Source organism: Kogia breviceps, chromosome 8 (assembly GCF_026419965.1).
Source record: "Kogia breviceps isolate mKogBre1 chromosome 8, mKogBre1 haplotype 1, whole genome shotgun sequence".
Taxonomy (NCBI): domain Eukaryota; kingdom Metazoa; phylum Chordata; class Mammalia; order Artiodactyla; family Physeteridae; genus Kogia; species Kogia breviceps.
The window spans coordinates 89,625,798-89,652,281 of NC_081317.1; the positions used below are offsets into that span (position 1 = coordinate 89,625,798).

General features: G+C 52.8%; 1 protein-coding gene across 1 annotated transcript in view; it reads right to left on the minus strand.

Moving 5' to 3' along the window:
- Nucleotides 1-2,282: 2,282 nt before the first annotated feature.
- Nucleotides 2,283-26,484, minus strand: part of PAX5 (paired box 5) — a 182,811-nt gene continuing 158,609 nt past the window's right edge. Inside the window, exons 9-10 of the mRNA XM_059073272.2 lie at nt 15,439-15,525; nt 2,283-8,834 (exon numbers count right to left, since the gene is read on the minus strand). Of these exons, the coding sequence (XP_058929255.1) occupies nt 8,758-8,834; nt 15,439-15,525 (164 nt within the window). The 3' untranslated portion in view covers nt 2,283-8,757. The remainder of the gene's footprint in view (nt 8,835-15,438; nt 15,526-26,484) is intronic.

The following is a 26,484-nucleotide window of genomic DNA, read 5'->3' on the forward strand; positions in this document are numbered from 1 at the left end:
AGTAAATGTTATAAGGTTTATACCCGTTGTACAGATGAAGAAACCAAGGTCCCTAGAATTTAAGAGAAGGCTCACATCAGCAAACTGACCATCAAGAACTGGAGCTGAGTCTCCCAGCCCCGGCTCTTAGGAGGCTTTATCCCTCCACCTTTTTCACAGCCCAGGTGTAATCTCATCCTCCCAATGGGTCACCTCTGTCCCGAGCACCCAGCATGGGGCTTGGCTGCAGTGAAAGTTTGAGGAACAAATGGGCCTGAGGCTTAAGCCTCACATGGCAGGCCTCAGGCATCTGCTCTGCCTCTCTTGGTGATGGTCATTGAGGGCAGAGGTGTTGCTGGAGACAGAACATGCCTGGGCTTGTTTAGGGTGGCATTTCCACCCTCCCTACCGGAGGCCTGGCCCAAGACCTCCATCCTGCGTCGTGAGGGGGTGGCACATGCCCTGGTTACTGCAGATACTGGTGCAGAGGGCAGAGGTGTCTCCTCTGTCTCAGGAGAGCCAGGGACAAGGTTCTGCAGCCTCAGGGATGAAAGCACAGCTCTGCCTCACCGGTTCCCCTAGGTCTGGAGCCCAACTTTCAGTTCCCAAATGCTGCTGCTTCGCTTTGAAGTTTGTGCCTCTCAGTCCTGAGCGTGGGGAGGAGAGGAGCTGGACCCGTTCTCTGCGCGGCATCTCTCTCTTTCTCTCTCTCCCTCAGGAATCACCTCCGTCACCATCCATTGCTAAAATGAATGGAGGCCGCTCAGCCGGCTTTATTAAATATGAATGAGTCGCAGCCCACGGCCCCACGCGGTCACTCGCCCACTCCATCTCTGGCAATTACTGCGTCGCACACACTGTGCCAACGGGCGCAGCGGTCCCTGCCTGCCCTTGCAGACTGACACCGCCCAGCAGGGGCAGGGCTCGGGCTGCAGCTGCCCTGCGCCCTGATGGAAAGCCACCCCAGGCTCCCGTGCAGCCAAAGTGCTCAGCTCTGAAGGCATAGGGACAGGGCACCTCCCACAGAAGAATCGTGGATTCTTGGGCTCTGGTCTCCTGGCATGAGTGGCTTCCAAGCGCTGCTGCACGTTAGAGGTGTGGGAAGTGCCCAGACTGCGTAGGTTCCAGGCAACTTAAAGAGTCACCCTAGAGCAAGGTTAAGAGCATATTTGCATGCACGCACCATTACTGAGCATATACTCGTGCATGTTAACCTTCATGAGAACCCCCTCGGAAATAAGCTTCACGTTAGCAGGGTCCTTGTTTGCCAAGTTCTCTACTGTGTCCCTAGTGCTGGGGACAGAATAGATACTCAACCACTCTTTGTTGAATGAATGAATGAGGTGGGTGTTACTGACCATTCTGGAGCTAATGAAATTGAGGTTAGAGAACTCAGCCAAGGATCCCCAGCCAGTGAATCAGAGCCAGAAGTCAACTCCAGCAGGGGGCTCAACCATCACTCCCCACTGCCACGGCTGCTGGCAACTTGCCTGGAACCTCTCAAGGGTGGGGAATCTGCCTCTCCTGCCCCTGCCCGGGCCACAGTCCAAAGCCACAACACACCATTCTAGCTGTGCAGACTTGTTCTGACCCTGATTTTATCAGGAGAGCCAATAAAATTCCCCACAAGCCCAATGGGCTTTGTCAAAGACCATCTCTGAAGTTGTAAAAACAAATGAGATCAAATTCTTTTTCTGAACTTAAAAAATTACTTTTATTTTAGGAACCAATAAAATTATGGCAAATATTTACAAATAATTATCTCACATAAAGGTTACATAAAATCAATTCTTCACAAGTAACAGTCACTCATGAAAAGACACACAGATATTGAAACTACGCCAATCTTATTGCAGGTTTCTCCAACTAACCTAAAATAAATGTGTTGCAGTCAACCATTTAACTTAGAATAAAACCACAAATTCCAGGTTTGACAAGAAAAAAAGTTAAAAATGAAACCAAAATCCCACCCCTCTTTTCTCCCAAGTCCCACCCCCAGCCCCTGCCCTCCTCCCAACAAAAGAAAAATATGTCCAACATCTTTGGCAAATTGGCACTGCTGTAATTACATTCAAATATTATTACACACAAAAGCAACACACATCACTAAGAAAAAAAAAACCACCAATATTTCAAGTCAATTATTTTCTACTAGAAAAAAAGAATACAAAACATACACATTTTTAAGAAGCATTTTTTTTTCAATCTGTTGGAGACAGATCATCTCCTACTTTCAAAGGCAATTCAATTGTGGGGGTTTTTTTTTTGTACTTTTTTTTTTTTTTTTTTTACAAGTAAGCGTCTATGCAGGCATCACAAACTTTGGCGGTAACAGTAGATATGTATTTCTTTGATGCTGGAAGGTCAGTCCCTAAGACAAAGTCAACTGTTTCAAAGAATGAAAAGCAAAATCCACGTGTCTTCCTGGCAAAGAGTTCCATTTGCAATGTAATCTGCATTTCTACAAATACTCCGCGTCCAAGGCCACTAGAGACTGAAAAACCAGGGCAGCATCTTCCAGCAAGAGTCAGGGCAAAACCCGAGTCAGATTTCCACTCGGCCCAAACTTGGAGGCCTGGAAGCTGGGGCCGAGAAGTGTGGCCTCACCGCCCGCTACGCCACACTGTGCTGGCGGCTTGGGACCAGGGCATGGGCCTGCCTCTTCCTGAGCCCCGGGATGGGCTGCTGCCAGGTCTGCTCATCTCCTCTGACCAAAGGTGAGAAGAGTGGGTAAGAAGTGGCATGAGGGAGACTCAGTGCTTTCTCTGAGTTTCAAGTACGTTTGAGGTGTCGGGGTGCGCATGCCTGTGTGTGCGTGTGTACACTCACCTGGGCACGTGTGGAGGGGGAGGCCAGATTTGGAGGCTCTGAGCTTTGCAGGGTGTTTAAAATAGACTCAGGACTTATTTATTTTCTTTTTAGCTTTATAGCAATTAATTGGCTATTGATTGGTTGGACTGTTCAACTCTCCATTTCCTCAAATACAATAAAATAGTTTCATTAAAATGTATTCATGCTTGAAAATAAGGGAGCCATTAAATGGTTTCCTTTCTGTTCCACTCCAAGGGAAATGCACCGTTTGTAAATCAAAAATCCATCATCCAAAATCACTTGTTCTTAACGGTGCTTTTGGAGAAGATGAGGGATGTGGTCATGAGCGTGGTAGTTGTGGGGGTGAGGGGCCCCTCTGGCTGCAGGAGTGGCTGGGCCCAGGTTGGGATGGGTGAGGCTGCAGCTGGGCCTCCTCCAGCCAGGCCTCAGAGTCAGGGAGGGAGGCACATAACTCCCAAGGGGTCCCTCCCCATGCTGTTCCACACACTTCTCTCTCCCTGCCAGGCTCAGAGCTGCCCGAAGCTGAAGGGCAGGATTCCCGCCCTCCCTCTCCCTCCTGCCCAGAGGCCAAATATACCACCTGAGACTGACTCCCTTTTACAATTCATCAAGATTCCCTCAAAAAATAGATAAACTGCTGCATTTTCTCCTCATGTGGCTCAGGGGTCTAAGATGTGGGAATAAGAATAGACTTACTGACTGGTAGTTATGTGTACCCTTAACTTGGAGATGAGCTAAACAGGACCCCTGGGAACATGGGGATAGAAACTCTGGAATGGCAGGGACGTGACCCTGAGGTCCCCTTTGATCCGGGGGGTCCAGGAATGGGACCCCAGTGTTGAGAAATTACAGTGAATGAAAGATAGGCTGGTGCCTGCCTGCTCCTGGCAAGCAGCCCGTGTCAGAGAAGCTGCAGGTCCCTGGTCAGGAGAGCGGGCAGGCAAGGGGCTCGCTCCCAGTCGGCCCCCTGGGACCTGGCAGCCATTCTGGAGGCACAGCCGCGCTGACAGTGGGGAAGGTGGATCGACACCTCGGCTCTGCCATGAATATGCAAGAGGAAATCCTGAGGTATGGGGACCAACAGGGGACAAGGGGCCAAAGGGGCTGCCAGGAGGTGGGGCAGAATGCAGGCTAGGAGTCATGGCCTGACTGTCCAACTTTCCAGTAATGTATTTTGTTACCTTTTAAGAAATGCACTTGCCTTGGACCTCTCCGAGGCCAAAAGAACTAAAGGAATGTATTCTCCAGGAGCACTGGTGTGCGTGCCTGGAAACCGTCAGAGGCGGGCTCCTGAATGGGTGAGAGGCCAAGGCCACAGAGCTGCCTTCTAGCGGGGCCGCCAGGGAGCTGGTCTAGCCCCCCGGTGCTGTGGATCCACCCACTCTGCCCTGGGCCTGGCCTATCCAGGGGCCTGGATTTTTCCTCTACCCTTGTGGCAGTTGTGTCTCAGACATATCTTGTTTCCAGGTATTTGTCAGGAGTGCTTGGCTTGTTTTTTAAGATTGCCTCTCCATGGCTTGGAGCTAAATTCTAACTGAAATGTCATCCAGAAAGGGGTGGCTGGAGTCAGAGGCTGCCAAGGCAGGGCTCTGGGATGTGATTTCTCATAAAGGGATTTCATCCCTCAGCGCCCTGTGGCCACATCTGGGGCTCTTCCCTGGGCATGTGAAAGATGCTGGCAGCACTGACCTCCCCTCGAAGCCAACAGTCCCCTATCCCTACCCACTCCGACGGTCTACCCATCCTGCGTGCAAAGCCCAAACAGCCTGCAAGAGCCCAGCGTGTGGGAGGGAGAGAGTAGATACTGGGGGTGCCTGTTCCTGACACTGACTTGCTGGACAACTTGAACCTCATCTCTTACCTCTCTGAGCTCCCATCTCCCCCGATGTCCTTCATCTGCAATGAAGGACAAGGAGGTGAAGAAGAAAGGAGGCATTGGACAAAGAATGGGGGTCACAAGCTGGTGACCCGTGGGTCAAATTTTACCCACAGATTTTTTTTTTTTTTTTTGGCTGACAGAGCATTTTAAAAGTTTTCACACTTGAATGCCACTGAGTAGGGCAAGCCCCCACTGCCCAGGCTGCCAGTGCCCTGCAGAAGTGCCAAGGTCACCCCACCTGCATGGCCTGGGAAGCAGCTGGTCCAGAGCCCTTGAGATAGTGATCTGTGCTTCCCAGGGCTCTGGGCACCCCTGATGGCCTGAATCTGGAGACTGCTGCATATTGTCACAGCCAGATTTGAAGTCTGTTCCACAGCAAGAAGGACAAAGACAAGAGGAGTGTGGGGACAGCTCATGAGGCTGGAGCCCTGGACCCTGGGAGTCAGAGCTGGGCCCACATCCAGGCCCTGTCAGGGCTTGTGCTGTGGCCTTGGATAAGCTCCAACTCCCTCTGAGTCTCAGGCACAGCAGGGAATGAGTCAGGATGAAACCTCAGAAGAGTTGGTGTGAATCTGGCAAAGACTCTGCAGTTTTCAGTGTTAATGGGAATCAAGTTGGACCAGCAAAGCTACCAACCCCCTGGCCCCTACGTCAGGCCAGCCTCTGAGTCTCTGTTTTTCTTTCCTCATTGCAGGTCTGGGGGTTTCTAGGGGACTGAAGGGTGTTTCTAAGCCACACATGCCCATGACAGGAGCATGAATCTGGAGAGAATGAGGCCTGGAAATCTGAGAATTCTCTTTACCTCTGTTTTGCCATGTGAGCCTTAAATCTCAGTTTTTCCATCTATAAAATGGGCATTGTGATCTTTGTGCCATGGGATGGTCAAGGATTGCAAAGCACCGTACAAGCATCAGTTATGAAAGGGCTAACCCTAACTAAGGCGCCTTGGGAAAGGGACGTTGGGTTTGATACGTCATCAGATTTTTCTTGGTTTCAGATAGACTAATGGTATGAAAAATTTTCGTAAAATCTACAATGTCCTCTTCAAAAAGAGCTGGAATACAGGGCTGTAGGCCCATGGAGGAATGCCCCAGGCCTCCTGCCACAATGCTGGTGAAAGCCCTGGCCTTGTGTTTTCTTTCAGAATTCTCTGGCATCTACTCAACGGCTTGTGTCCTTTGGAACCTTCCTCTCCAAGCTCCCAGGAAGCTCCTCGGGCAGCGTGGGGACCTCAGCTGGTGAAAGCAGGTACATGTGGGGCAACATGCATGTGCGTCCGTGTGCACTTGTGCTTCTGCCTGGCAGCCCAGGAATCAAGTGGTAGTAATCAATATAAGTGCAATCTGAGGACCTGCAGAGCCTCAGGGGAGAGAGGAAAGGCATGGAGGGAGCTCATCACAGGTCAGGAGGAGGAACAGGATGGGGAGAGTGGTGCACTTGGGGCCAGGTGGGCTTTGCCGAGGAAGGACGGTGTGTGCCTTAGGTAGCCGGTTCAGGGAAGGCTGACCTCCTCCCAACAGCCTGAGACCATAGGAGCATCAGGATCCAAGGATGTGGGTGCCAGAGGCCAAGAGGCCGATGCAGCAGACCCCAGACTCCACCACTTTCTCTGGAAGGGAGGGAAGGTGGGAGGGTCCAGGTAACATATCTGCTCCTACCTTGCCCGGCAGGTGGAGGCTGGAGCTGGTTCATCTGGGCTCCTGGAGGTGAGCTCTGGCCCCAGCTGCCTCCTTTCTTGGCACAGCAGGTTCCAGGGCGGTGGGTATGCCTGCAGTGAGCTCACTGGCTCCACTGCTGCCCTGGGTGACTGGGCTTCCTCGGCAGTTCTAGCAGCTCCAGGACACCTCGTCTGAAGTGGTGGCTCAGAACCATCTCCTGCTGCCCTCACTGTCAACTTCCCGCCCCAGGGATGAGAGCATCGCTACATGCCAGGGGTCAGGGGGCCGAGTCCCAGCCTCACCTCCACCAGTCACTGCCTGGGGACTCCACCTTGCTAAGCCTCGGTTTCTTCTTCTATCCCACCACCTTGTAGGGGCATTGTGGGGCGGGGGGATACTTGGTGGTGGCCAGAGGAGGTCCGCTCTGTCTTCCTGCATGGTCCTGGGCTTCCCCGAGCTGGGCCTCAGTTTCCCCTAAGGGGAGCTGACTTAGGTCTTCCTCAAAGCTGAGTTTCACCCCGCTAGGTGCTCTTGTTTTTCACTTGGTCCGAACATTAGCAGGACTCCGGTGCCCCACTATGCCTGCTCGGACGTGGAGGGCTTGCCCAGAGGCCTGTGTCACAGCCTCAGCACCCGGGGAGAAAGGAAGGAGAGAGCTGTCGGGTAATTCTGCAGGGGACCCTGTTCTACCAAGGTAGCTGAGGCTCAGAGAGGTGAACGGTCTTGCCTGAGGATGCACAGCAAGGCAGGCAGAGGTGCGGCCAGGACAAGACCTCTTAGGCCTGATAACCTCAAGTGCGGGCTCTCTCTGCCCCAGCTCTCTGCCAGCTTGGTGACATGCAGACATCAGGCACACTGTCACAGGAGAGGGTAAAGTCCACTGTCATTGTGGTAATTCAGTCCATGTTTGGATGGGGCCTCTACCTGTCTGTTCTGAGTTGGCAAGAGATACTGTGCAAGGAGTTGAGGCCCCAGGCAAAGAGATGGTGGCCCTGATACCTCCACTTCAAAACCATTCCCAGTTCACACACCAATTCCTCACTGCCTGTCCTGTTTCTCTCCAGGAAGCTTTGCTGTGTCCCCCAGATCCTCCCAGGTGGCTTTTTCTGACCACTCCAGCCCACAGTGAGTTATCCCAGCTCCCACTCCAGGCTCCCGAGGCCCTTGGCCATGGCCCTGACCATCACAGCCCCTTGCATCAACAGGTAGATACCCACTATGCAAGTCAGGCACCCGCCCCCACCAGAGCACCTCTGTTCCTAGCTGCATACTAGGCTCCATGAGGCCGGGGAGGGGCTGGTCAGGAAGTTCTGGCTGACTGCTGTAGGTGTTTGTGGTCCTTGGCCCAGGCAAAGTCCTTTTTGTTAGTCATTGTCTATGTGGCAGGGACAGGCTTGCCCAGAATCCACTCACTGGCATCCTGGAGGGTGGGAGAAGTGTCCATGGTAGGTGTCCAATGTGATTTGAGCCTGGGCACACCTCAGAAAACACATCCCAGTTCAGTTCAGTGGTTCCAGGGGCTGGGGGTCTGGAGAGCCTCAGGCCCGCCTTGGACCATCATCTCCTGGGTCCCGTCCAGCCCTAACATTCCAAGTCCACAATGCAATCAGCACCTTGGACGACATCTTACTTTAAAACAGTAGCTGAGGAATCTCCTAGACAGTTCTTTTTGAGTCCTTTGATATGGAAAAGAGCTGCTCTCACTGCACTGGGCCCAGGGAAATGGGGGCAGGAAGCCAGGGAGGGGTCTTGGGGTGGGGGGTGCTTAGAGCAAAGCCAACTCAATGAGACTCTTAGTCCAGATATTAAAGAAGTAGCAGGGAGCTGGGGCCTGGGGGTGGGCATCCTTAGTCTCAATGGCATCTCCAAACACACCTTCAGGGGGCACCCAGAGCAGAGGGGATGCTCTGTGCACGGGTCTAAGTCATCCTGTGACACGGCAGGAGTGCTGGATGCATAATGGCTGGGCAGTCTGCTCAGTTGGACCCTCGGGCCCACAAAAAAGCAGTAAGGTATTTACACTGGTGCTGTTGAAGCAACAAAAGCAAAAACTCCTTTCCAGGCCTGGCGCAGGAAGACGGGTGGGTGGTCAGACAGCTAGGGGGCTGGCAGGCTGGGCTGGGGCTGCAGTTGTCTGCAGAACAGTCTGTTGGTTTGTGGAGACCCAGTCACATCGGGAGAAGCTGATCAACGGACTCTTAGAAATGGACAGATGTCTAGAAGTCCAACAGCCCTACCATGGAAGCCCAGAGTCCCTGGAAGGAAAAGGGGGAGGGAGTTTCAGGCGAGTGGGGGGTTGCTGGGGGACGGTCTCATTGGGCCCCTCTGGCTGTGTTCGGAGGGGGCTGGGAGGCTGTGGCCTTCAGCAATATGTGTCATAAGTGCTTGGCGCCTGCCTGGCTCCTGGGGTCAGTGACGGTCGTAGGCCGTGGCAGCTGCGGGCGGGGCAGCTCCTCGGGCAGCGGCGCTGTAATAGTACGGGGAGCCTGGAAGAGACAGAAGAGGCCACAGAGGTTGGAGGGAGACCTTGTGCCCCCAGCTCCGTACCGGGGGTCCCCTTTCCACCAGTGTCCCCTGCCTCTGTCCCTTCCTCCCCCTCCCCCAGTCCAGGCCACTGTCCTCTCTCACCAAGATCTCAGTCCCTGATCAGGGCTGCTGCCTGGTCGTAGGTTTCAGGGCCTCCTCACCAGCTAGAGCTGGGGTGGGCAGACCGGGGCCAAATCCACCCGCCCCCCTCCCACCCCTGCGCCGCTGCCTGTTTCAGTAATTAATGTTTGACTGGGACCCAACCTTGCCCATTCATTTCTGTATCGTCTGTGACTGCTTTCATGCTGCTACTGCAGAGCTGAGTACTACAATAGCGACCACACAGCCTGCAAAGCCTAAAATATGTACTATTGGGCCCTTTACAGAAAAAGTTTGCCAGTTTCTGAGCAAGATGATGAAAAGTCATCACTTCGTAGTCTAGCCTGTGGAAGCTTTGTGACCTAGCCCTGCCGACCTCTGGATTTCCCTCTAGGACCACCACCCCTCCAGCTCACTCCCAGGCACCCCGCTCCTGCAAAATCACACTCTGCAGCCATCTCAAATATACCAGAGGCCTAATGGCAGGTACCACAGGCTGAGCACTTCCTGCCCCACCCTGCCATGTCCTTTATACACGTTGTCTGATGTAATCCTACGGGACAGGTAGAGCTAGCCCATTTTATCCAACTCTCACGCCTCCGCGCCTTTTCCACGCTCTGCCTCCTGCCTGGAACACGTTGGCTGCACCTTCACCCCCTTTCCTGTCTGCTGAATAGTGCCGCCTCCTTCAAGTCCGAGAGCCCCTGTCTCCTCCTCTGGGATGCCCCCTGACCTGAGCCCACATCGTGCTGCAGGCTGGACCACGGGCTCTGATCATCTCTGTCTGTGCTTCTTCCCCCTCGCCTGCACGGAGAGCCCCACACAGGCAGGGGCTGGGTTCTGCTCTGCTCGGTGTCCGTCGCCAGCCCCCAGCCTGGAGCCCGGCGCGTGGCACGTGCTTGGCTAGGTTTGCTGAGAAAATGAGCAACAGCACTGAGTGAACCAACAATAGTAAAGGCCCTGCCCATTCATTCATTCACTTTCCAACCCTACTGGGTGCAGCACTGGGCAGTAATGAACAAATGCAGGCCAATGTTCAGAGTCAGGAAGGGGATCAGAGCTCTGAGAAAAGAGCTCTGGGAATGCAAGATTATTCTGGCAGGGTCAGGCTTCCTGGAGGAAGCAGGCTGGGTTGAACTTGGAGGACATGAAGATTTGGATATGAGTACGTGGGCGAAGGACAGGGGGCAGCCCTGCTTCCTGTGACCTCCAGACAGAGCCAGTGTGGGGCATTTTGTACCAATGTTGGGTTCTTCCCACTGTCTCGGAGCTGCTCTCTTTAACTGCATGCTTTGGATGAGGCCTGCAGGAGCCCTGCTCTATGTTCAAACTCCTCTCCAGGGACAAAAGGGTCTGGGGGACTAAGGGGACGAGCAGATTCTCAGAACCACAGAAGTTAGAGACACTAGGCCGTCTCTTCCTTTTACAGGTGGGGCTGGGGGTGGTAGAACTGAGGCTCAACAGACCACTCATGTGCCCAAAGCCACAGAGCCTCTCAGGGTCAGAGTCTGGCGTGGAATTCTGGTTGTCGGCTGCTAGTTCAGGACTCTTTCTGCCATGACACAGTTCACAGCCTGTACAGCTATGTCAGAGGGCCGTGTTTATCCAAGTGGATAGCACCTGGGGTCCTGTCAGCCACTGTAGACCACGTGTCTGCTGGGGCAGGAATAGTAAGCTTCTTAATTCCCCAGGGGAGGTGACTCCTACTTATTCTGAAATCTCACCCAAATCCAAACCAATCCTGGCAATTCTCCCAGATGCCATAACTGGGCACCAAGGCCTGAAGATTGCCAGTCAGGCTCTATCACTCCTGGCTGAGTGAACTTGGACAAGTGGCTTCACTCCCCTGAGCCTCAGTTTTCTCATCTCTAAAAGGGGGGGGGGTCACAGTGGGGCTATACGAGGGCACCACGAGGTAAGGATGTGAAGGTGCTCTGGAAATGGACACTTTTCTAAGCCCTTTATATGCTTTAACTCTTAATTTCCACAACAATTCTATCAGGTAGGCACTAGTATTGCCCCCATTTAGCAGATGAGGAAACTGATGCACAGAGAGAATAAGTAGCTTGCCCAGGGTCACGCTGCTAGGAGGTAATCAAGAGGGCAGGATTAGCATGTGCCACCGCCCCTCCAAACCCAGCCCCATGTAGTGGGTATAATTCTCCCTCCCCAGCCCCCAGGAAGGCAGTAATGGCTCAAGCAGCAGTGACAATGGGGGAGCAAGCAGTGCCTTGCTGTGCTGTGCTGTTCCGGAAGGTACGGGCACCAGCGCCATGCTGAAGTATTCCCAGAGATGGAGCAGGAAAACCACAGGGGAGAGGGAAAGGAAATCCTGGCTCGGGCCTCAGAGTTTCCCAGGGGCCAGCTCTCACCCTGGGCTCCGACTCGCTTCCCTCTCAAAGCCTAATCTCTCGGCCAGGCTGTCCAGCGACCCCAGGGCGAGGGCCCCATGGCAAAAATCAAAAACGCTTGCATTTACCGTGAGAAATGAAAACATCACCTCACAAAGCGCTCTGTCTTCCTGGTGCCCATTAGACCTCCATCTAGAATAAACTTGTCCTTTCTTCTGTCATTTTTCCTCTCTAATTCACATTATCATCAATTTACTTCTTGACACAGTCATTCCGGGCTCCTACTTGCTCTCTAATCCCTTTACAGTGGCCACAGGCGCTCCGGTTCTAATCCTAATTGACCGCAGCGGCCTTTCTTCCTGCCGCCAGCCCGCCACCCCGCCTGCCCGGGGCCCCAAAGGGATGCCGGATCCCGGCCACCCTGGCTGGGCCCGGCCTGGGCAGACCGCAGGCAGCTCCTGTGGAGGAGGCTCAGCGGGAAGGGAGGCTCTCCTGCAGCTTCGTTAGGTGGCATTGCTCATCCAGGTGTAGGCAGGGTGTGTGAGGGTCCCACCTGTTTCCACAGCTCCCACTGATCTAGCAGAGCACAGAGGCACCTCAGAGCAGGTTTCCCCACTGGCACCCTCCCCAAGTAGCAGAAATACTCTACTTCTCCAGCCCAGTGGGATTCTTTCAGCTAAAGCCCTGAAGACACTGGGGGAAGGGCTGGCTGGTAGATGGGAGCGGGCCTGGAACTTATTTGCAAGACTGTGGCGGAACAAGCCTGGCATCTCACTCATCTTCAGGAAAGTGGGATCACTGCATTCCGGGCCTCAAGAGAGCATCATGTTCGGCTCCCGCTTGAATGAAGCTGCCAGTGGCCACTATCCTCATTTTACACCTGAGGCAACTGAGGCCCAGATTGGTTGATGACCTGACCGTGATTCCCCAGGTTACAGACTTGGGCAGAGCAGGGGCCATTTCTCATGTTTGTAACAGCCCAACATTGTTTAAACTTTTCTTAACGTTTGCAGAGTTTTCTGTGGTATGAGGCCTGCCTCTTTGAGTTAGAAGTCAGAACTCATTCTCCCAGTTGCCTTTGCTGCTAGGGCACAGGGGCGTCACCTGGGCCCTGCCAATTAGAATCTCTTGAGTTTGACCTCAGTTGGGAGGGGAGCAGCTTGAGGAAGTGGGCTGACATACTCTACCTGCTGGAGGTGGGTACAGAGGCAGGGCAGAGCTCTCAAGCACCCCAGCCCAAGCAGTAGCACAGAGCAGGCTGCTTGCGGGTACCAACAGTGGAGGTGTATATGCTAGGGCAGCCCTGGTGTTGTTCCTGGCTGTGTGTCCCATGCCTGTCTCTTTGGTCCTCCTGGAGATTCTGGGAGCCCCCAATATTCCTTAATAAATTCACTTTCTGCTTAAACCAGCCAGAGTGGAATCTGTTTTTTGCAACTGAAAGCCTGACAGATAAATACAATAACCTGGCATTCAAAAATAGATCAGCGCTGTTCTCATGGCATACGAGGTCTGAGTATTTGGGACTCCCAGGCTTGTTACTATGGAGAGATGAGGCTCTTTTCCTGGCTGTAGTACTGTTCAGACTGAATTGGTCAGGAAGAGTAAGAGTACCACATCACACACTGATTATGAATACAGGCTCTAGAGTCAGGGTGACGGGAGTTTGAGTTCTCATTCTGCTCCCTGTATGCTGTGTGACCTCAGGTAAGTTAATTAACCTTTCTGAGCCTCACTCTCTTCATCTGTAAAGATAATATTGATACCTTGTACCCCCTAGGACTGTTGATAGGATAAAATGAGGTAACCCACATGAAGGGTTTTGCCCAGTGCCTTCACAATTAGCAAGTGCTCATTTAGAGGAACAGAGTTTTGATTCTTTTTCCTCTTCTCCACACTGATTCTTGCCCCCCTCAAGTCACTGAGCACATCCCAGCACAGATACACTTGCCTGAGGCTCTCTCACCCCCAGCCTGTGAGCTCCCTGGGACGCTGGCCACAACTTTTCCACACCAGACACATAGTCCACGCATATAATTGGGGATAGGAACTGAATTTCACTCCAGCTTGAGCAGCAAAGGCCTCAGATGTGGTCTAGTCCCACCCTCCCCTTGACATCCCCTTGGGGTCCTAGCTGCCCATACAATCAGGTGCAGACTTCTCAGTGTGGCATTCAAGGTCCTCCACCTGTGGCCCTACCTCCTACTCCATCCCTTTGCTATGCTTGCCTGAGCAGATCCTTTCTCACTTCTCTGATTCTTGAACTCCCAGGCAAATAAGCCTATCAGATACCTCATAAAAATTAGAAAAAGCAGCCATACTCCTGTGCCAGGGCTTGGGGCTTTGTGCCATGCATTGGCTCGATTTCAGCCCCCACTTGTCCCCTTGGGCAGTACACGGCCATATGTGGAGGCCCTAGGTCAACATGGCCTCCTTGGGGTCATATCCCCATCACAAGGAACCCCTCCTGCAGCCTGGCCCAGGCCTCCTTTGTGCCACATCCCCTGTGGGTCTCACACCAGTGCTGGGACCAGGGCTCTGTATGAGGCCAATTTGCAGGGAGCGGCTCTCAGGCTCAGGCCTCCTGACCCATCGCTCCACCCCAACCCCTGCCAAAAGACTCTGGTTCAGGGTCAGCGTTTGCCTCCTGAAACTGACAACTGGGCCAACTCAGAACCCAGGGCCTCTCAGGGGGGCTGTTTAAGGAAAAGCATTAAGTAAGCAGAGACCTTACCTCATACTTAGAAGTAATTTTTACCAAAACCAAAAAAAGAAGCCTGAGCGATCAGTCCACAGATTCAGCCCCTCCAGGAGGCCACAGATGGCAAGAACCCAGTCTGCTATAAAACGAAATATTCAGACACAGGGCCTAGAGTGCTAGTTGGCATTGTTCCTTATTTCACCTGAAGTTTTGCATGCTACACCAAAATGCTCTGAGTGGCCCAAGGCTCAAACGCATGGAAGGATTGCAGCCAGGAAGGGATGGTGTCTACGTCATTGTCTGTCCTAATCACCAAAGCAGGTTGGGGAAGGGGCCAAGGCTGTGACTTCATGGCCTCCTTCGCAGACCCATGCCTAGCAACTTGAGCTTGAAGACACCAGGTTCTTGCTTTTTTGATAAAGTCTATGTTTCTCAGTCCCGAAATAATTCAGGATCCAGGGAAGTAACAGGTTCTTAATTAAGCAGGCCTTATTAAGCTGTACAGATAAACCTGGATGGTCTCAGAGGCCCTTCCATGCCTGACCTTAGTCGAAATTCCTCAGCTGACTGCTGTGGAGAGATCGGTGTTGCTGCCTACAGGCTGATTCACTGGCTCTGCCCCCAGGGTGTGTGACATCTGTGAGCCCTAAGCCCCTGCTTCATGCTCCAGAATCTTCAGCTCCAGCTGGCACTCACCAGCTGGTCTCATGTAAGTTCATTGCAACAAAACAAAGGGCTCTCCTTGGCCTTTTGAGGGCTGAGTTAGCCCTGCTTGGTCTTTGGGGTGGCCCAAATATCTTTGATGATGTATACAGATCAGGCTGGGCCCAGCCATGGACCATCTGCAGTCTGAGGCCTGGGCAGAGTCTGGGCACCAGCTGAGCTCGGAACGGCATGACTTGGCAGGCCTTCAGCCACAGGGCAACCCATTTCTAATGGAGTTGGCTCTAGGGGTGTCCATGGCAGACATCACTAATCAATATCCATGCCTCAGAGTCCTTACCAAGACAGATAGCCACTACCAATCAATCCAAGTTGGTCTCCTGGCTGCTCTTATTTAGAGATTTCTCATCAAAATATTCAATGATTCTTAAGAAATATGTTACTCTTGGGCAGGCACTTTTCCTACCTTTCTCTTTCTCCCTCAATGGCCTTTTTAAATCTGTTCCCCTTCTGTTCCATTTTCCCTTGTCCACTAAAACATCTGGGGGAGGGCTGAGGGCACAAGCAGGGCTGGAATGGTGTTTACTGTCCTGAAGCCCCATCACAACTCCCACGTTGCAAGCATCTGGGGAGAGCTACCCACCCCACCTCAGTGACTGGACCTGAGGATATTGAGGGACCCAGGCCCAATGAGGGGGCCCAATGGGGTAGCTGATGGCCCAGGGGCCCTGCAGGGCCTCCACCAGTACTCACCGAGCAGCCCCGGGTTGGGGAACCTCCAGGAGTCGTTGTACGAGGGATACTGAGGGTGGCTGTAGGGGCTCCCAGAAAACTCACTCCCTGCATGTGGTGGGTGGGGAGAGAAACAGGAACCAAATGTCAAGTCAGGTTCGGAAAAATGCCAATGGCATTTGTCTCTTTCATGAACCGCGGGTACTTTGTGTAACCAATAGAGGCAAGTCCGGTCCACCCCCCTTATCAAGTGGACAGCTGTCACTGGCATTGTCTACATTTTCCCCTATAACCTTTTTCTTATTAGTGGGATTGAATACCAACCACTCACATGTGTACCATTGGATTACCATGTGCCAGGTGTTCCCTGGGTTTATTGGTCCATTTTACAGATGGGAAGACTGATGCCCAGGGTCTCTCAAAAAACAGCCTGGATTCACCCAACCCAAGTCCAAAGGCCCAGACTGCTTGGTTCTCAGCAGTAGCCTAAAAAGCCACTCAACAGCCAGTTCCCTATACAACTGCTGAGAACCAAGCAGTCTGGGGCTTGGGACTTGGCTCTCAGCGCTGACAGAGGCCACTCCAGGACCCCAGTGTGGATGCAGTGCCACTTCCCATGTGTTTCCCGAGTGGCTCTGGACTGGGAAGCCAAAGATGACCCCAACTCTAGTCTAGACCTCTGTGCTGTGAATCCAGAGGTGACTGCTCCCCAGGCCTCAGTCCACTGGGGAAGATGAGACATAAACTCAGGCCCCCGGCACTTTGCTAAGATGAAGGGACAAGTGAAGGGCTGGGGGAGCACAGAAGAGCGACTGGGTGGGACCTTCTGGGCATGGGGAAAGGACCAAGAGCTGCAAGCTGCGCCAGGTGGAGAGAGCAGTGGGTGTGGGCGGGCAGAGTGGTAACTGAGGATGGTTCACTCTTGCCCAGCTGTTCGTGGAGCCATGATGCTTGCGTCTGGCACTTCCTCGTGCCCTCACTTCCAGCCACAGGAGAGCCTCTTTACCACTAGCCAGTGTCAGGAGAGGAGCTCAGAATCCCTGCCCTCAAACCTTGCTGCCCTGGTTCTGTAGCAGGACAGGCCCCTCCTGTCTCCTCCCTGTGGCTGGAGCTCCTGGGGTGTGGGAGCCCCAGTGCCTGGCAGCAGCTGTATAGGTAGCTGGCTGTTGAGTGGCTTTTTAGGCTACTGGTTACAGAGCATGTGGGCCCCACCCTGGCAGTGGTGACAGGAGTCACACAGCCCCATGAGACCACCCTTGGCACCATCCATGCTTCCATGGATTTTTTTTTTTTTTTTTTTTTTTTTTGTGGTACACGGGCCTCTCACTGTTGTGGCCTCTCCCTTTGCGGAGCGCAGGCTCTGGATGCACAGGCTCAGTGGCCACGGCTCACGGGCCCAGCCGCTCCACAGTATGTGGGATCTTCCCAGACCGGGGCACAAACCCGTGTCCCCTGCATCGGCAGGCGGATTCTCAACCACTGCGCCACCAGGGAAGCCCCATGGATTCTTGTTAGGGATGCCAAAGGGCCGAAGGGTAGGAGCCTCTAGAAGGACAGCCAGCCAGAAGTCAGGACCTGAAGCACTGCTCTTTCTCTGGGGGCCTCGGCCCAAATGTAGGGGCCCCAGGGCTCCACCAGGTGCAGCAGGAACAATAAAGCAGGACCGAGGGCCAGCCGCTCCCACCCCGTGGGCCCAGCCAGCCTCCTCCCCACTTCCACAGGCAACTGCAGGCAGGGCATGCGCGCACGCACACGCACACACACACACACGCACACACACACACACACGCACGCGCGCGCACGCACACATATGTTCCTCCTCTGGCCTCTCTGGGGGCCACTCCCAGCCTGACAGGCTGAGCCTTCCAATTCTCTGTTTTTTATGCCTCAGTGGTCAGGGTGTCAGGTTCCAGCGTGCAAGGGAGAGCATGGTGACAGTGCTGGGCCGCAGCAGCCCAGCATCTGCATTTCCATCAGCGCCTCGGCACCTCCTCCTCCTCCACCTCCTGGGGGTGGGGGATCGGATGGGGGAGCAGAGCCGCAAGCCTCCTGGAGAAGGGGGACCCTCTCCCCAGGGCTCTGGACACCCACGGAGCTGCCCCATCAGAGGCGCTTCCTGACAGCACTGCGCCTGGCCCGGGGCATCTGACTACACCAGCAAAGGCTGTCTCTGCATCTCCATCTAGCAGCATCGCGCCTGCCTGCCAGGCCCAGCTCCAAGGCCACCTCTTCCAGGAAGCCTCCTTGATCTCCAGCCCCCAAAAGTGCAAGTCTCGGGCCTGTTCTGCTGCAGTTAATTAATTAATTGTATCCTTGTTGTCCATCCCGCACCCTCCCCCCAACTCTGTCCCCAGATGGGCAAAGGGCCATAGACAGCGCCAACTCCTCGAGAGGATGTACCTGTCAGTGTTGCCCACCATCCGTGACCCCGTCCCCACCTGCCTGACTTTCTAGGATCCCACTCAGACACCTCTTCCTCTGGGAAGCCCCTCTCCTGCCCCTCCTGGGGCTCACCCTGTCTCCCGCTGTGCCCCACAGCGCCAGATTCGCCCTGACCTGCGCGGGAGTCTCCTGTGACACGGGAGCGTCTGTCTGCAGGTCAGTGTCTGATTCCTCTTAGCACCCACATGCCACCCACCCCCAGTGTAACACCCCGTCCACAGCAGACAGTCGTTGCTCCATGAACCGCTGGTAGCTCGCTGCCTCTACCTGTAACACGACGCTCTTGTCCACATGGCTCTCTCCCTCACCTCCTTCCAGGCTTTGCTCCAATGTCACCTCCGAACCACTGCATTTCCAATGGAAACTCCTTCCACTTTCCCTGCTTAACTTTTCTCCATAGAACTGATCACAATCTAACATATCTAACTTACTGTGCTTATCTTTCTTGTTAATTCTGCTTCCTCCACTAGGATGTAAGCTCCACGGGGGCAGGGAGTTCATGCCTCTATCTCAATGTCTAGCAGGCCCTGAAAACTATTTGTTAAATGAATGAAAGAATGGGAACTCCTCCCATTCTTTCACAGATGACGGCTCTCACTACTTCCATTATTAGTACCGATAGCCAGGGGTGTATTGTGCACCTGCTGTGTGCCAGGATTCAAAGCGGTTTATCCGATCCATTGCCCAGGTTCCATCCATCATGCCATCCTGCTCTTGGTGGAAGAAATGAACCCCCAGGGGACCCACCCTGCCTGGTGTGTTTAGAGCACTGGCATGGTGGTACCTTCGGCGGGGCCCCTGTCCTATGAGATGCCCTGTGAGAGTGTGCCCTCTGGTAAGTTTGATGGTCTCTGGGGCGTGAGGCTGACCTCAGGGCTGGTCCAGCCACATGCTGGGGACTCCGGGATGGTGTCATTATCTGAAGTGCCACACAGGCAGCTGGCTGGGTTTAGGGAGTCCTCACCCATGAGATGCGGGGAGACCAGGTCCTCAATTGCCAAGAAAGCTGCCTGTCTATGGACCCGGACTAGCTCGGCCACAGAGATGTCTGGGAAGCAGCAGACCACCCAGATTCAAGCCCACATGCTGCCACTGAACCCTTCAGAGCAAGGGCTCTGGAGCCAGACTGCCTGGGTCCAAATCCTGCGTCTGCCTCTTCCTAGCTCTGTGACCATCAGCGGGTTACTCAACCTCTCTGCACCTGTTTCCTCCTCAGTAGAGTCAGGACAATGACTAGATCCCACTGCACGTGGTCACTGTAAAGACTGAATGAATGATACACAGTGTCTGGCACGCAGTGACTGCTCAGCAAATGTCAGCCACGATGGCCCAGCACCAAGGACACCATGGGACACTTGCCTCATTCCACCAACTGATCTGTGCTTTGGGCATCTCTCAAAAATGCCAACCCTTTAAACTGGGAAACCTTTTTTTTTTTTTTTTTTTTTGTGGTACGCGGGAGGGCCTCTCACTGTTGTGGCCTCTCCCGTTGCGGAGCACAGGCTCTGGACGCGCAGGCTCAGCGGCCATGGCTCACGGGCCCAGCCGCCCCGCGGCATGTGGGATCCTCCCAGACCGGGGCACGAACCCGTGTCCCCTGCATCAGCAGGCGGATTCTCAACCACTGCGCCACCAGGGAAGCCCGGGAAACCTTTTCTTTATGCGTTAAAAGAAAAGCTTCTGTGAGGCCTGACTGCAGGGCCAGCTCATGCCCAGCAGCTCATGCCCAGTAGGCAGTGAGACCTCCATCTGGGAAGCACACAGCACAGGGACCCTCCTCAGAGACCGTGTCTGGAGGTGCTCCGGCAGAAGCCCCAAGAACTCTCAACAACGAAACATGGGTCATGATCTTCTCCATCTTCAGCCCCCCAGGAGCGAGCAGTCCTGAGAAGAAAGCAAGACTGGACCTTCTGAGACCAGGCCTGGAACTGTCGCCGTGAGCTACGCCCCAACACTATGCTGGGCCGCCAGAAAGTGGGGCGGGGCGGGGGGGAGCCTGCCCCCAGGGTGGGTGTGGGCTTCGCGTGGCAGTGCTGAGAGGGAGCCTGCCCCCATGGTCTGTAGTCAGCCTTCCACTTATTGGCTGTGTGGCCTTGGGAAAGTAATAGAATCTCTCTGAGCAGAGTCTTGTCATCTTGAATATGGGCCTAATAAAACACCTACATCATAGGATTGGTGACAGGTAAATGAGATAATATTATTGGAAGAACAAAACTACCTTCTCCTGTGCCAAGGAGACTGGGGAAGCTGGGGAGTGAGGGAAGACTGAATCAGTCCCTGAAAGGAATTTTACAGCTTTATTTATTTTTATTGCTGAGTTCTTGGATATGCAAAAGGAGGCCCAGAGCTGGGTTCAGGGGTGGGGGTGGTGACAGCTCACGTGCGGTGCGTGGAGGACTGAACGACCTGAACTGAGGGAGGTTCTGCTATCAAGAAGGAGAAAGCGGGAGACAAAAGGAGACGTCCGTGCCCCATGGGGTGGGGGGAAGCGAAGAACGTTCACAAGAAGTGGGTGTCTAATTCCCATCTTAAGTCACCCACATTGGGACGTAAAGCCTGCCACACACTCAAATGCCGATGTGACTGGGCTGGTGTTTTCTCCCCACGTGGAAATCGAAGGAAGCAGCTGCGTGCACGTTTGGGCAGCCAGTGGGGTTGAGGTGAAAGACAGTGGTCCCAGAACAGTGTAGATCACAGGGCCCAAGAATTCCGTGACGTCAGGAAGCCTGAGCCACAGGCGTGAGCGTGCGAAAGTTAACGGTCCCCCCCCAACACCCCGTCTGAGTGCAGTTAGGAAGCATCTAGAGGGCGTGGCACTCCATCTCCATCCAAGACTTTAGAGCAGAGACCTCAGGGGCTCGGGGCCGAGGGACTTGGCTTCTCACTAGGTGTCCGAGGGGCTAGCAATCAGTCCCCTCATTCCTACCCAACTCCAAGCAACTCACTCCTTCCCAGAATTAGTGGGAAGTAAGATAGGCCCGTTCCCACCACCACAAACTTATCTTACATGAAACCTCGCCAACCTCTGCTGGGACTCACAGTCCCAGGTTATTTGGACTGGACAAACTTGAGAGATAAGTTCCTTCAACCTCCCCTCCCCCAAGCCACACACCAGGCAGGGCGAGGGCAGGACCAGAACACCGGCCTATTCCCAAGTCCCCGGGCTTCCACCATCCTAAGGAAGACATCACTGGGCTGGGCCGGGCGGCGGGGAGAGAAAGTGTCCTCCCCTCCCCACCCTCCCCACCTCCGGTACGTCTGAGAATTTTCAAACACACAACAAAGTTGAAAGAATTTTACAGTGAACACTTGTGTACCCACTACCTAATTCCGCCATCCATATTTTCTTATACCTGCTTATCATCTATCTCTCCCTCCAGCCTTTCATTCATCTTATCTTTTATGTATTTCCAAGTAAATTGGAAACATCGATACATTTCCCCCTAAGTATTTCAGCCTGCCTATCATTAACTGAAATTCATTATTTGTTTAAAAGCTTTTTCTTTTGACGTAAAGTGTACACATAATGAAACGCACAGATCTTAAATGTAGTATTGCTGCGTTTTGACAAACGTATACACCTGTGTAGCCGAAACCTCTATGAAGATATAGAACATTATCTTCACCCCAGAAAAGGAAAGTACTCTTCTGCCGGAGAAGGGGGTCTTTTGACCATGACAACCCAGTTATCTGGGGATCTGACCAAGTCATTCCGCATGAACACGGAGCTCTGAGATTAGCACTGACATCGTCCCTTCTGTTAACTAGAAAAGGGCAGTGAGTCCGTTCATCTGCATTGCCTGTTAGAGCAGGGGACAGTTAAGTCCTTTGTGCTTGGCCGACATATCAAGCACATTAAAAGAAGTTATCAAGTGTGATGTCTTGGAGGGTATAACCCCGAACATTGAGGACTGGGTAACTGTGACTAAAACAAAACAAGGCGGGCTGACTAAATCTGTTGATGCCAGCTACATTGTCTTTTATCTCCTCACTAAGCAGCATCCGGAGGCTCAGTGGGCATGGACTAACATTCCAGCCTTTTTCTCCAGCCACCCTCCATACGGAGCACCGCCTAGCTTTGATCGCTCAGTGGAAGGATCTGCAGCCAGAGCCCTGTGGCCCTAGTAACACGGTACCTGTTATTCTTAACAGGACCACTCACAAATACAGCGAGGTTGTGGACTGGCTAGTCGAAAACAGAATAACTTCTGAGAGACAACGGCTGCTGGAAGACAAAGAATCCTTTCGCAGCTTTCAACCGAGCTCAACAGAGCAGCGCTGGAGAACGCGTGAGCCGAAGTGCTCCTGACGAAGTCGGCCGAAGACTGCCTGCTAGGCAAGCTTCCAGTCGGGGACATCACCAAGAACAAGGGGTTCCAACTTTTCCAGGTGAATCGGCACGACCCCGTCTTGGCAGCGAACATCCTAGTTCGCTGGGCCCAGTGGGAGTTCAACAAGTGCAATGCCATCTGGTTCTACAGACCTGCGACCACCAGCAAGACAAGCATCGTGGAGGCTATTGCCCATGCTGTGCCATTTTATGGCTGTGGAAACTGGACTAATGAGAACTTCCCTTTCAATGACTGGGTAGATGGCGATTTGGTGGGAGGAAGGAAAGACGACTAGTAAAATTGTAGAGTCTGCTAAAGGCGTTTTGGGTGGGTCGGCCGTGCGTGGTTGATCAAAAATGTAAAGGTCCTGTTTAAATTGAACCAACGCCTGTACTTATTACCAGTAATATATATATAAGTGTACTGTGGTTGATGGGAACAGCACTACCTTGGAACATAAGGAACCTTTGGAGGAAAGAATGTTCCTTTTTAGGTTCACAGTAAAACTCAGGCATGGTTTGGGGAAATAAGTAAATGGGAGATAAGAGAATTTTTCCAGTGGGGCCATGACAATGCTATACCAGTTGAACAGGTGTTCGAGGTTCCTACAGGCGCTAACAAACCCCATTTACCTGAGACCGCTATGAATAGACCAGTTGTCGTTTCGGGAGCAAGGGGATTTCCGTTGCCTTGGTGAGCAGCTCAGAGTTCCCCATGTCAGCTGGAACACGCCGAAGTTCCCCCAGCTCCTCCCCCGACCCCTGCCGCATCTGCTGAATCAGCAGCTGACACAGGGATATAAGGGCCCCCCAGGAGGCAAGGGAAAACACACAAGAGGAGTCTTTTGACCTGTTCACAGTGTGCGCTCTTGACACCACTGGTCTGACTGAAATAAAGGTGAGGTGTCCGGAGCGCAAGTTTAGCCGTGATAGAGCTGTCCTCGTGTGCGAGGAACGTAAGGGGTTGGCGAAGCTGCTGGCTTTGGATCTGTCTAATAAGCATACGCGGGAATATCACACGTGCGTGGCTCATCACGGTTTTGACTGTTAGGAATGTTATCCTTTCGACCCCACTGAGTTTGATTTGCCTGGTGATGGTGACTTGGAACAATAAATGAGTAAAACATAGATATGGCTGGCTTTCTAGGTGCTTCTGAAGAGTGGTACGAGCGGGCAGCGGCCACTTGGTGCAACTCAAAACCTGGACGCGCTGTTCCTAAACCAAACCAACAGCAGCCGTGGCTTCCAGCTTTTTCTGGATCTGGAGGACGACCTAAACACTCTGCAATGGGTCTTGTCCTCCCTGGCTATAAGTACCTTGGCCCTTTCAACGGCCTTGCTAAGGGCGCTTAGGTCAACAAGGCGGATGCAGCTATGTGAGTCCATGACCTACGACAAAATAATCGAGGAGGGAAAGAACCCTTATCTCACTTTTAATTCAGCAGACCGAGAGCTGATAGACTTTCCCAGGAGATACCTCCTTTGGTGGAAACCTTGCCTGAGGTGTCTTCCAGGCCAAGAAGCACCTGCTGACACCTATGGGCCTCACAGACACGCCCCCCTCCCCCCCAACCCCCTGCAGCCGCTAAATGTCCCAAGGTTGCAGACACCAGTCCTGGAGAGCCCCAGCCTCCCCGCGGGAGGACGAGGAGGAGAACATACCCCGTTGGCCCCCCGCGGATCCTCTGGAGTGGCTACCGCGAGAAGCACAGAAAGCAGTAATTCGGAGATGGCTATGCGAGATGCAGAAGTTTCGGATGCAGGCGGCGGCAACAGAGAGGCATTGGAGAGTCCTCAGGAAATTGGCATGTGATTCTCAATGGCAAGGGAATCTTGTCACCACTTGTTCCACCAGAACTTGGGTGCTCCCCTCCTATGACAACAATCTCTACAAGCAGATTAAAGGCCATGCCTCCGACATGTCCGCCTACTTGGGTTACAGCACCTCTGGGCCTACCTCGACTTCAACAGATTCCAGTGCCACTGGAGTCCCCGAGACTGTCAGTGGCTCATCAACAACTACTGGGGCATCTGACCAAAGGCTTGTAGAATCAAAATTTTCAACATACAAGTTAAGGAGGTCATGGAGGCAGCGGGCACAAAGACAATTGCCAATAACCTAACGTCAACCATCCAGATTTTTGCAGATGACACATACCAGCTGCCATATGTGATTGGAAATGCCACCGAGGGGTGCTCGCCCGCTCTTCCCGGTGATGTTTTTATGCTGCCTCAGTACTGGTGCTGCACTGCGCATGTGAAGAGCAGAGAGAAGGCATCCCCTACTCCCCGCTCAGCTTTTTATTGCTGAGAATACTTTTCCAGTCACATGCTTCGCACCGGCAATGATTTCAGTTTTCAATATGCCTTTGAAGACCTCCCTTTTCACTCTTGCCTTGTGCATAATCAAAGAGTGACTCATCTCTCCAGCCCCCTTGTTGACCAGTACCTATATGGGTTCTACCAAACTTCAGCAGATGGCACAATTCAAACCACAAAAATTAAGAAGAGTAACTATGGGCAAAAATACACCAACTATGAGCCGGGCAACGCATGCAGGGGTTCTCAACCAACAAAGAAAACAATCAACCTAACATTTCTGCAGAGGACCAAGCAGTGGAGAATTGGTTGGCAAATGCAGAGAGCTTTTGAAGGCCCAGACCAAATGGCATGAGCAACTGGAAGGACAATGCCGGGAAGGTGGTGTGGATAACAGCTTGATAATGCAGACCACCAACCAAGCACCTACCCCACTTTTCACCAAAGAAGATGAGACTGAAACAACAAATATCTATGTAGCTACTTCTGGCAGAAAAGTTCCATCGAGTCAAAACACCCCCAGCAATAAACCACATAAGGAAGTGCCCTTATATATGGGTGTACAGCCTGGTCAGGTATGTATGGATAAAGACATCTATCTCCAGGGCCCTATTTGGGCAAAAATCCTGACATTGATGGCAATTTTCAGCCTCATCCTAACATGGGAGGCTTTGGGTGCAAACATCCACTTCCGATGATTCTGCAGAAAAATACTCCAGTCCCTGCAGAACCTCCTGCGGCCTTCACTGAAACGCCTATAAAGTCTTTTATTAGTCAGTATTCCACTGGTCAGGTAACAGTGGAAATTGATTGGGAGCGAAAATCAGAATCCAGCAAACGCTGGAATCCAGAGATCCAATTCACAAATAATTATACCCCAACTGATTGGGCAGAGTTTACTCCTAATGAAAAGGGAGAATACAATTATTTTCCTCGCTTTATTGGGTCAAGATACCTTACTAAGAACCTGTAACCCTGATCCCTCTATAAACCGTGTAATTCCTGAACCAAATGTAAGTGTGTGTGTATTATTTTCGTCTTTTGATGTTTCCCTCTTATCTGGTTCATTCATTCATGGTCACGCCGGTGGCGGGGGGTGGGGGTGGGGGGCGCGGAATGGTAGCTGGTGCAACCGGAAATCAAGATTGCATCAGATGGAAGTGATGCAACTGGCAGCAAACACTAGACCAGAAACACATCATCAGAAGGCAACAGGGCTGGGCAAGGGTTAGGGTTAACCTCACCAATGGGATGTGCCAGGGCCCCCCTGGCTGAAAGGCCCCTGAGTGGCAAATGGAAAGCCCTTCCAAAGCTACTAAACAGAAGCAAGCTGAGGAATAGATGTTCTCTCCTCAAAGGCCCAAAAAGAAAGCAGAGGCTTAAGAGATTTAGGATAAATGGTGGATTTTCCCAAAACAGCACCATCTTTCAAACATAGAAGAGCTGGCTGTAAAAAAAAAAACAATAACTATTGTGAAAAACAATAACTAGGTAACTAGAAAGGAGTGATTGAAATTAAAAGTTTAAAGGGGGCCACAAGAAAAGGCACTGAATGCAGCTGTCCTGGAGATTCCAGGGCCAGGAAAATAGTCAGAATCAGAGATGTTTTCAGTTTCCCCTTTGCTAAAAGCTCAGAGATGGCAAGAAAGTAAAAAATTCTCACTCTCACTAAAATTCTCAGAAGTGACAGGTAAAGGGCTCAGTGTAGCTCTTAATTAACCCCAAACGACACCTGCCAGATGATGGGGATTTGCAGAGCGCGCTGGGGGCCGACCCCATCTGCAGACGGTGGGCTTCCGCCTCTGCTCAAGACCTTGGCCAGCTGTAATTAACATACAGAAAGTCTTTGAAAGTGACTTCGCAGCCAAGTTCTATTTCTGAAGGATTCAAACTGGGCTTTGAGAGAAAATCTCTGCAGAGGAAGAGGAGGAAGAAGGAATGATTTGAAAAGGACCATGAGACTTCTGCAGTCCTTC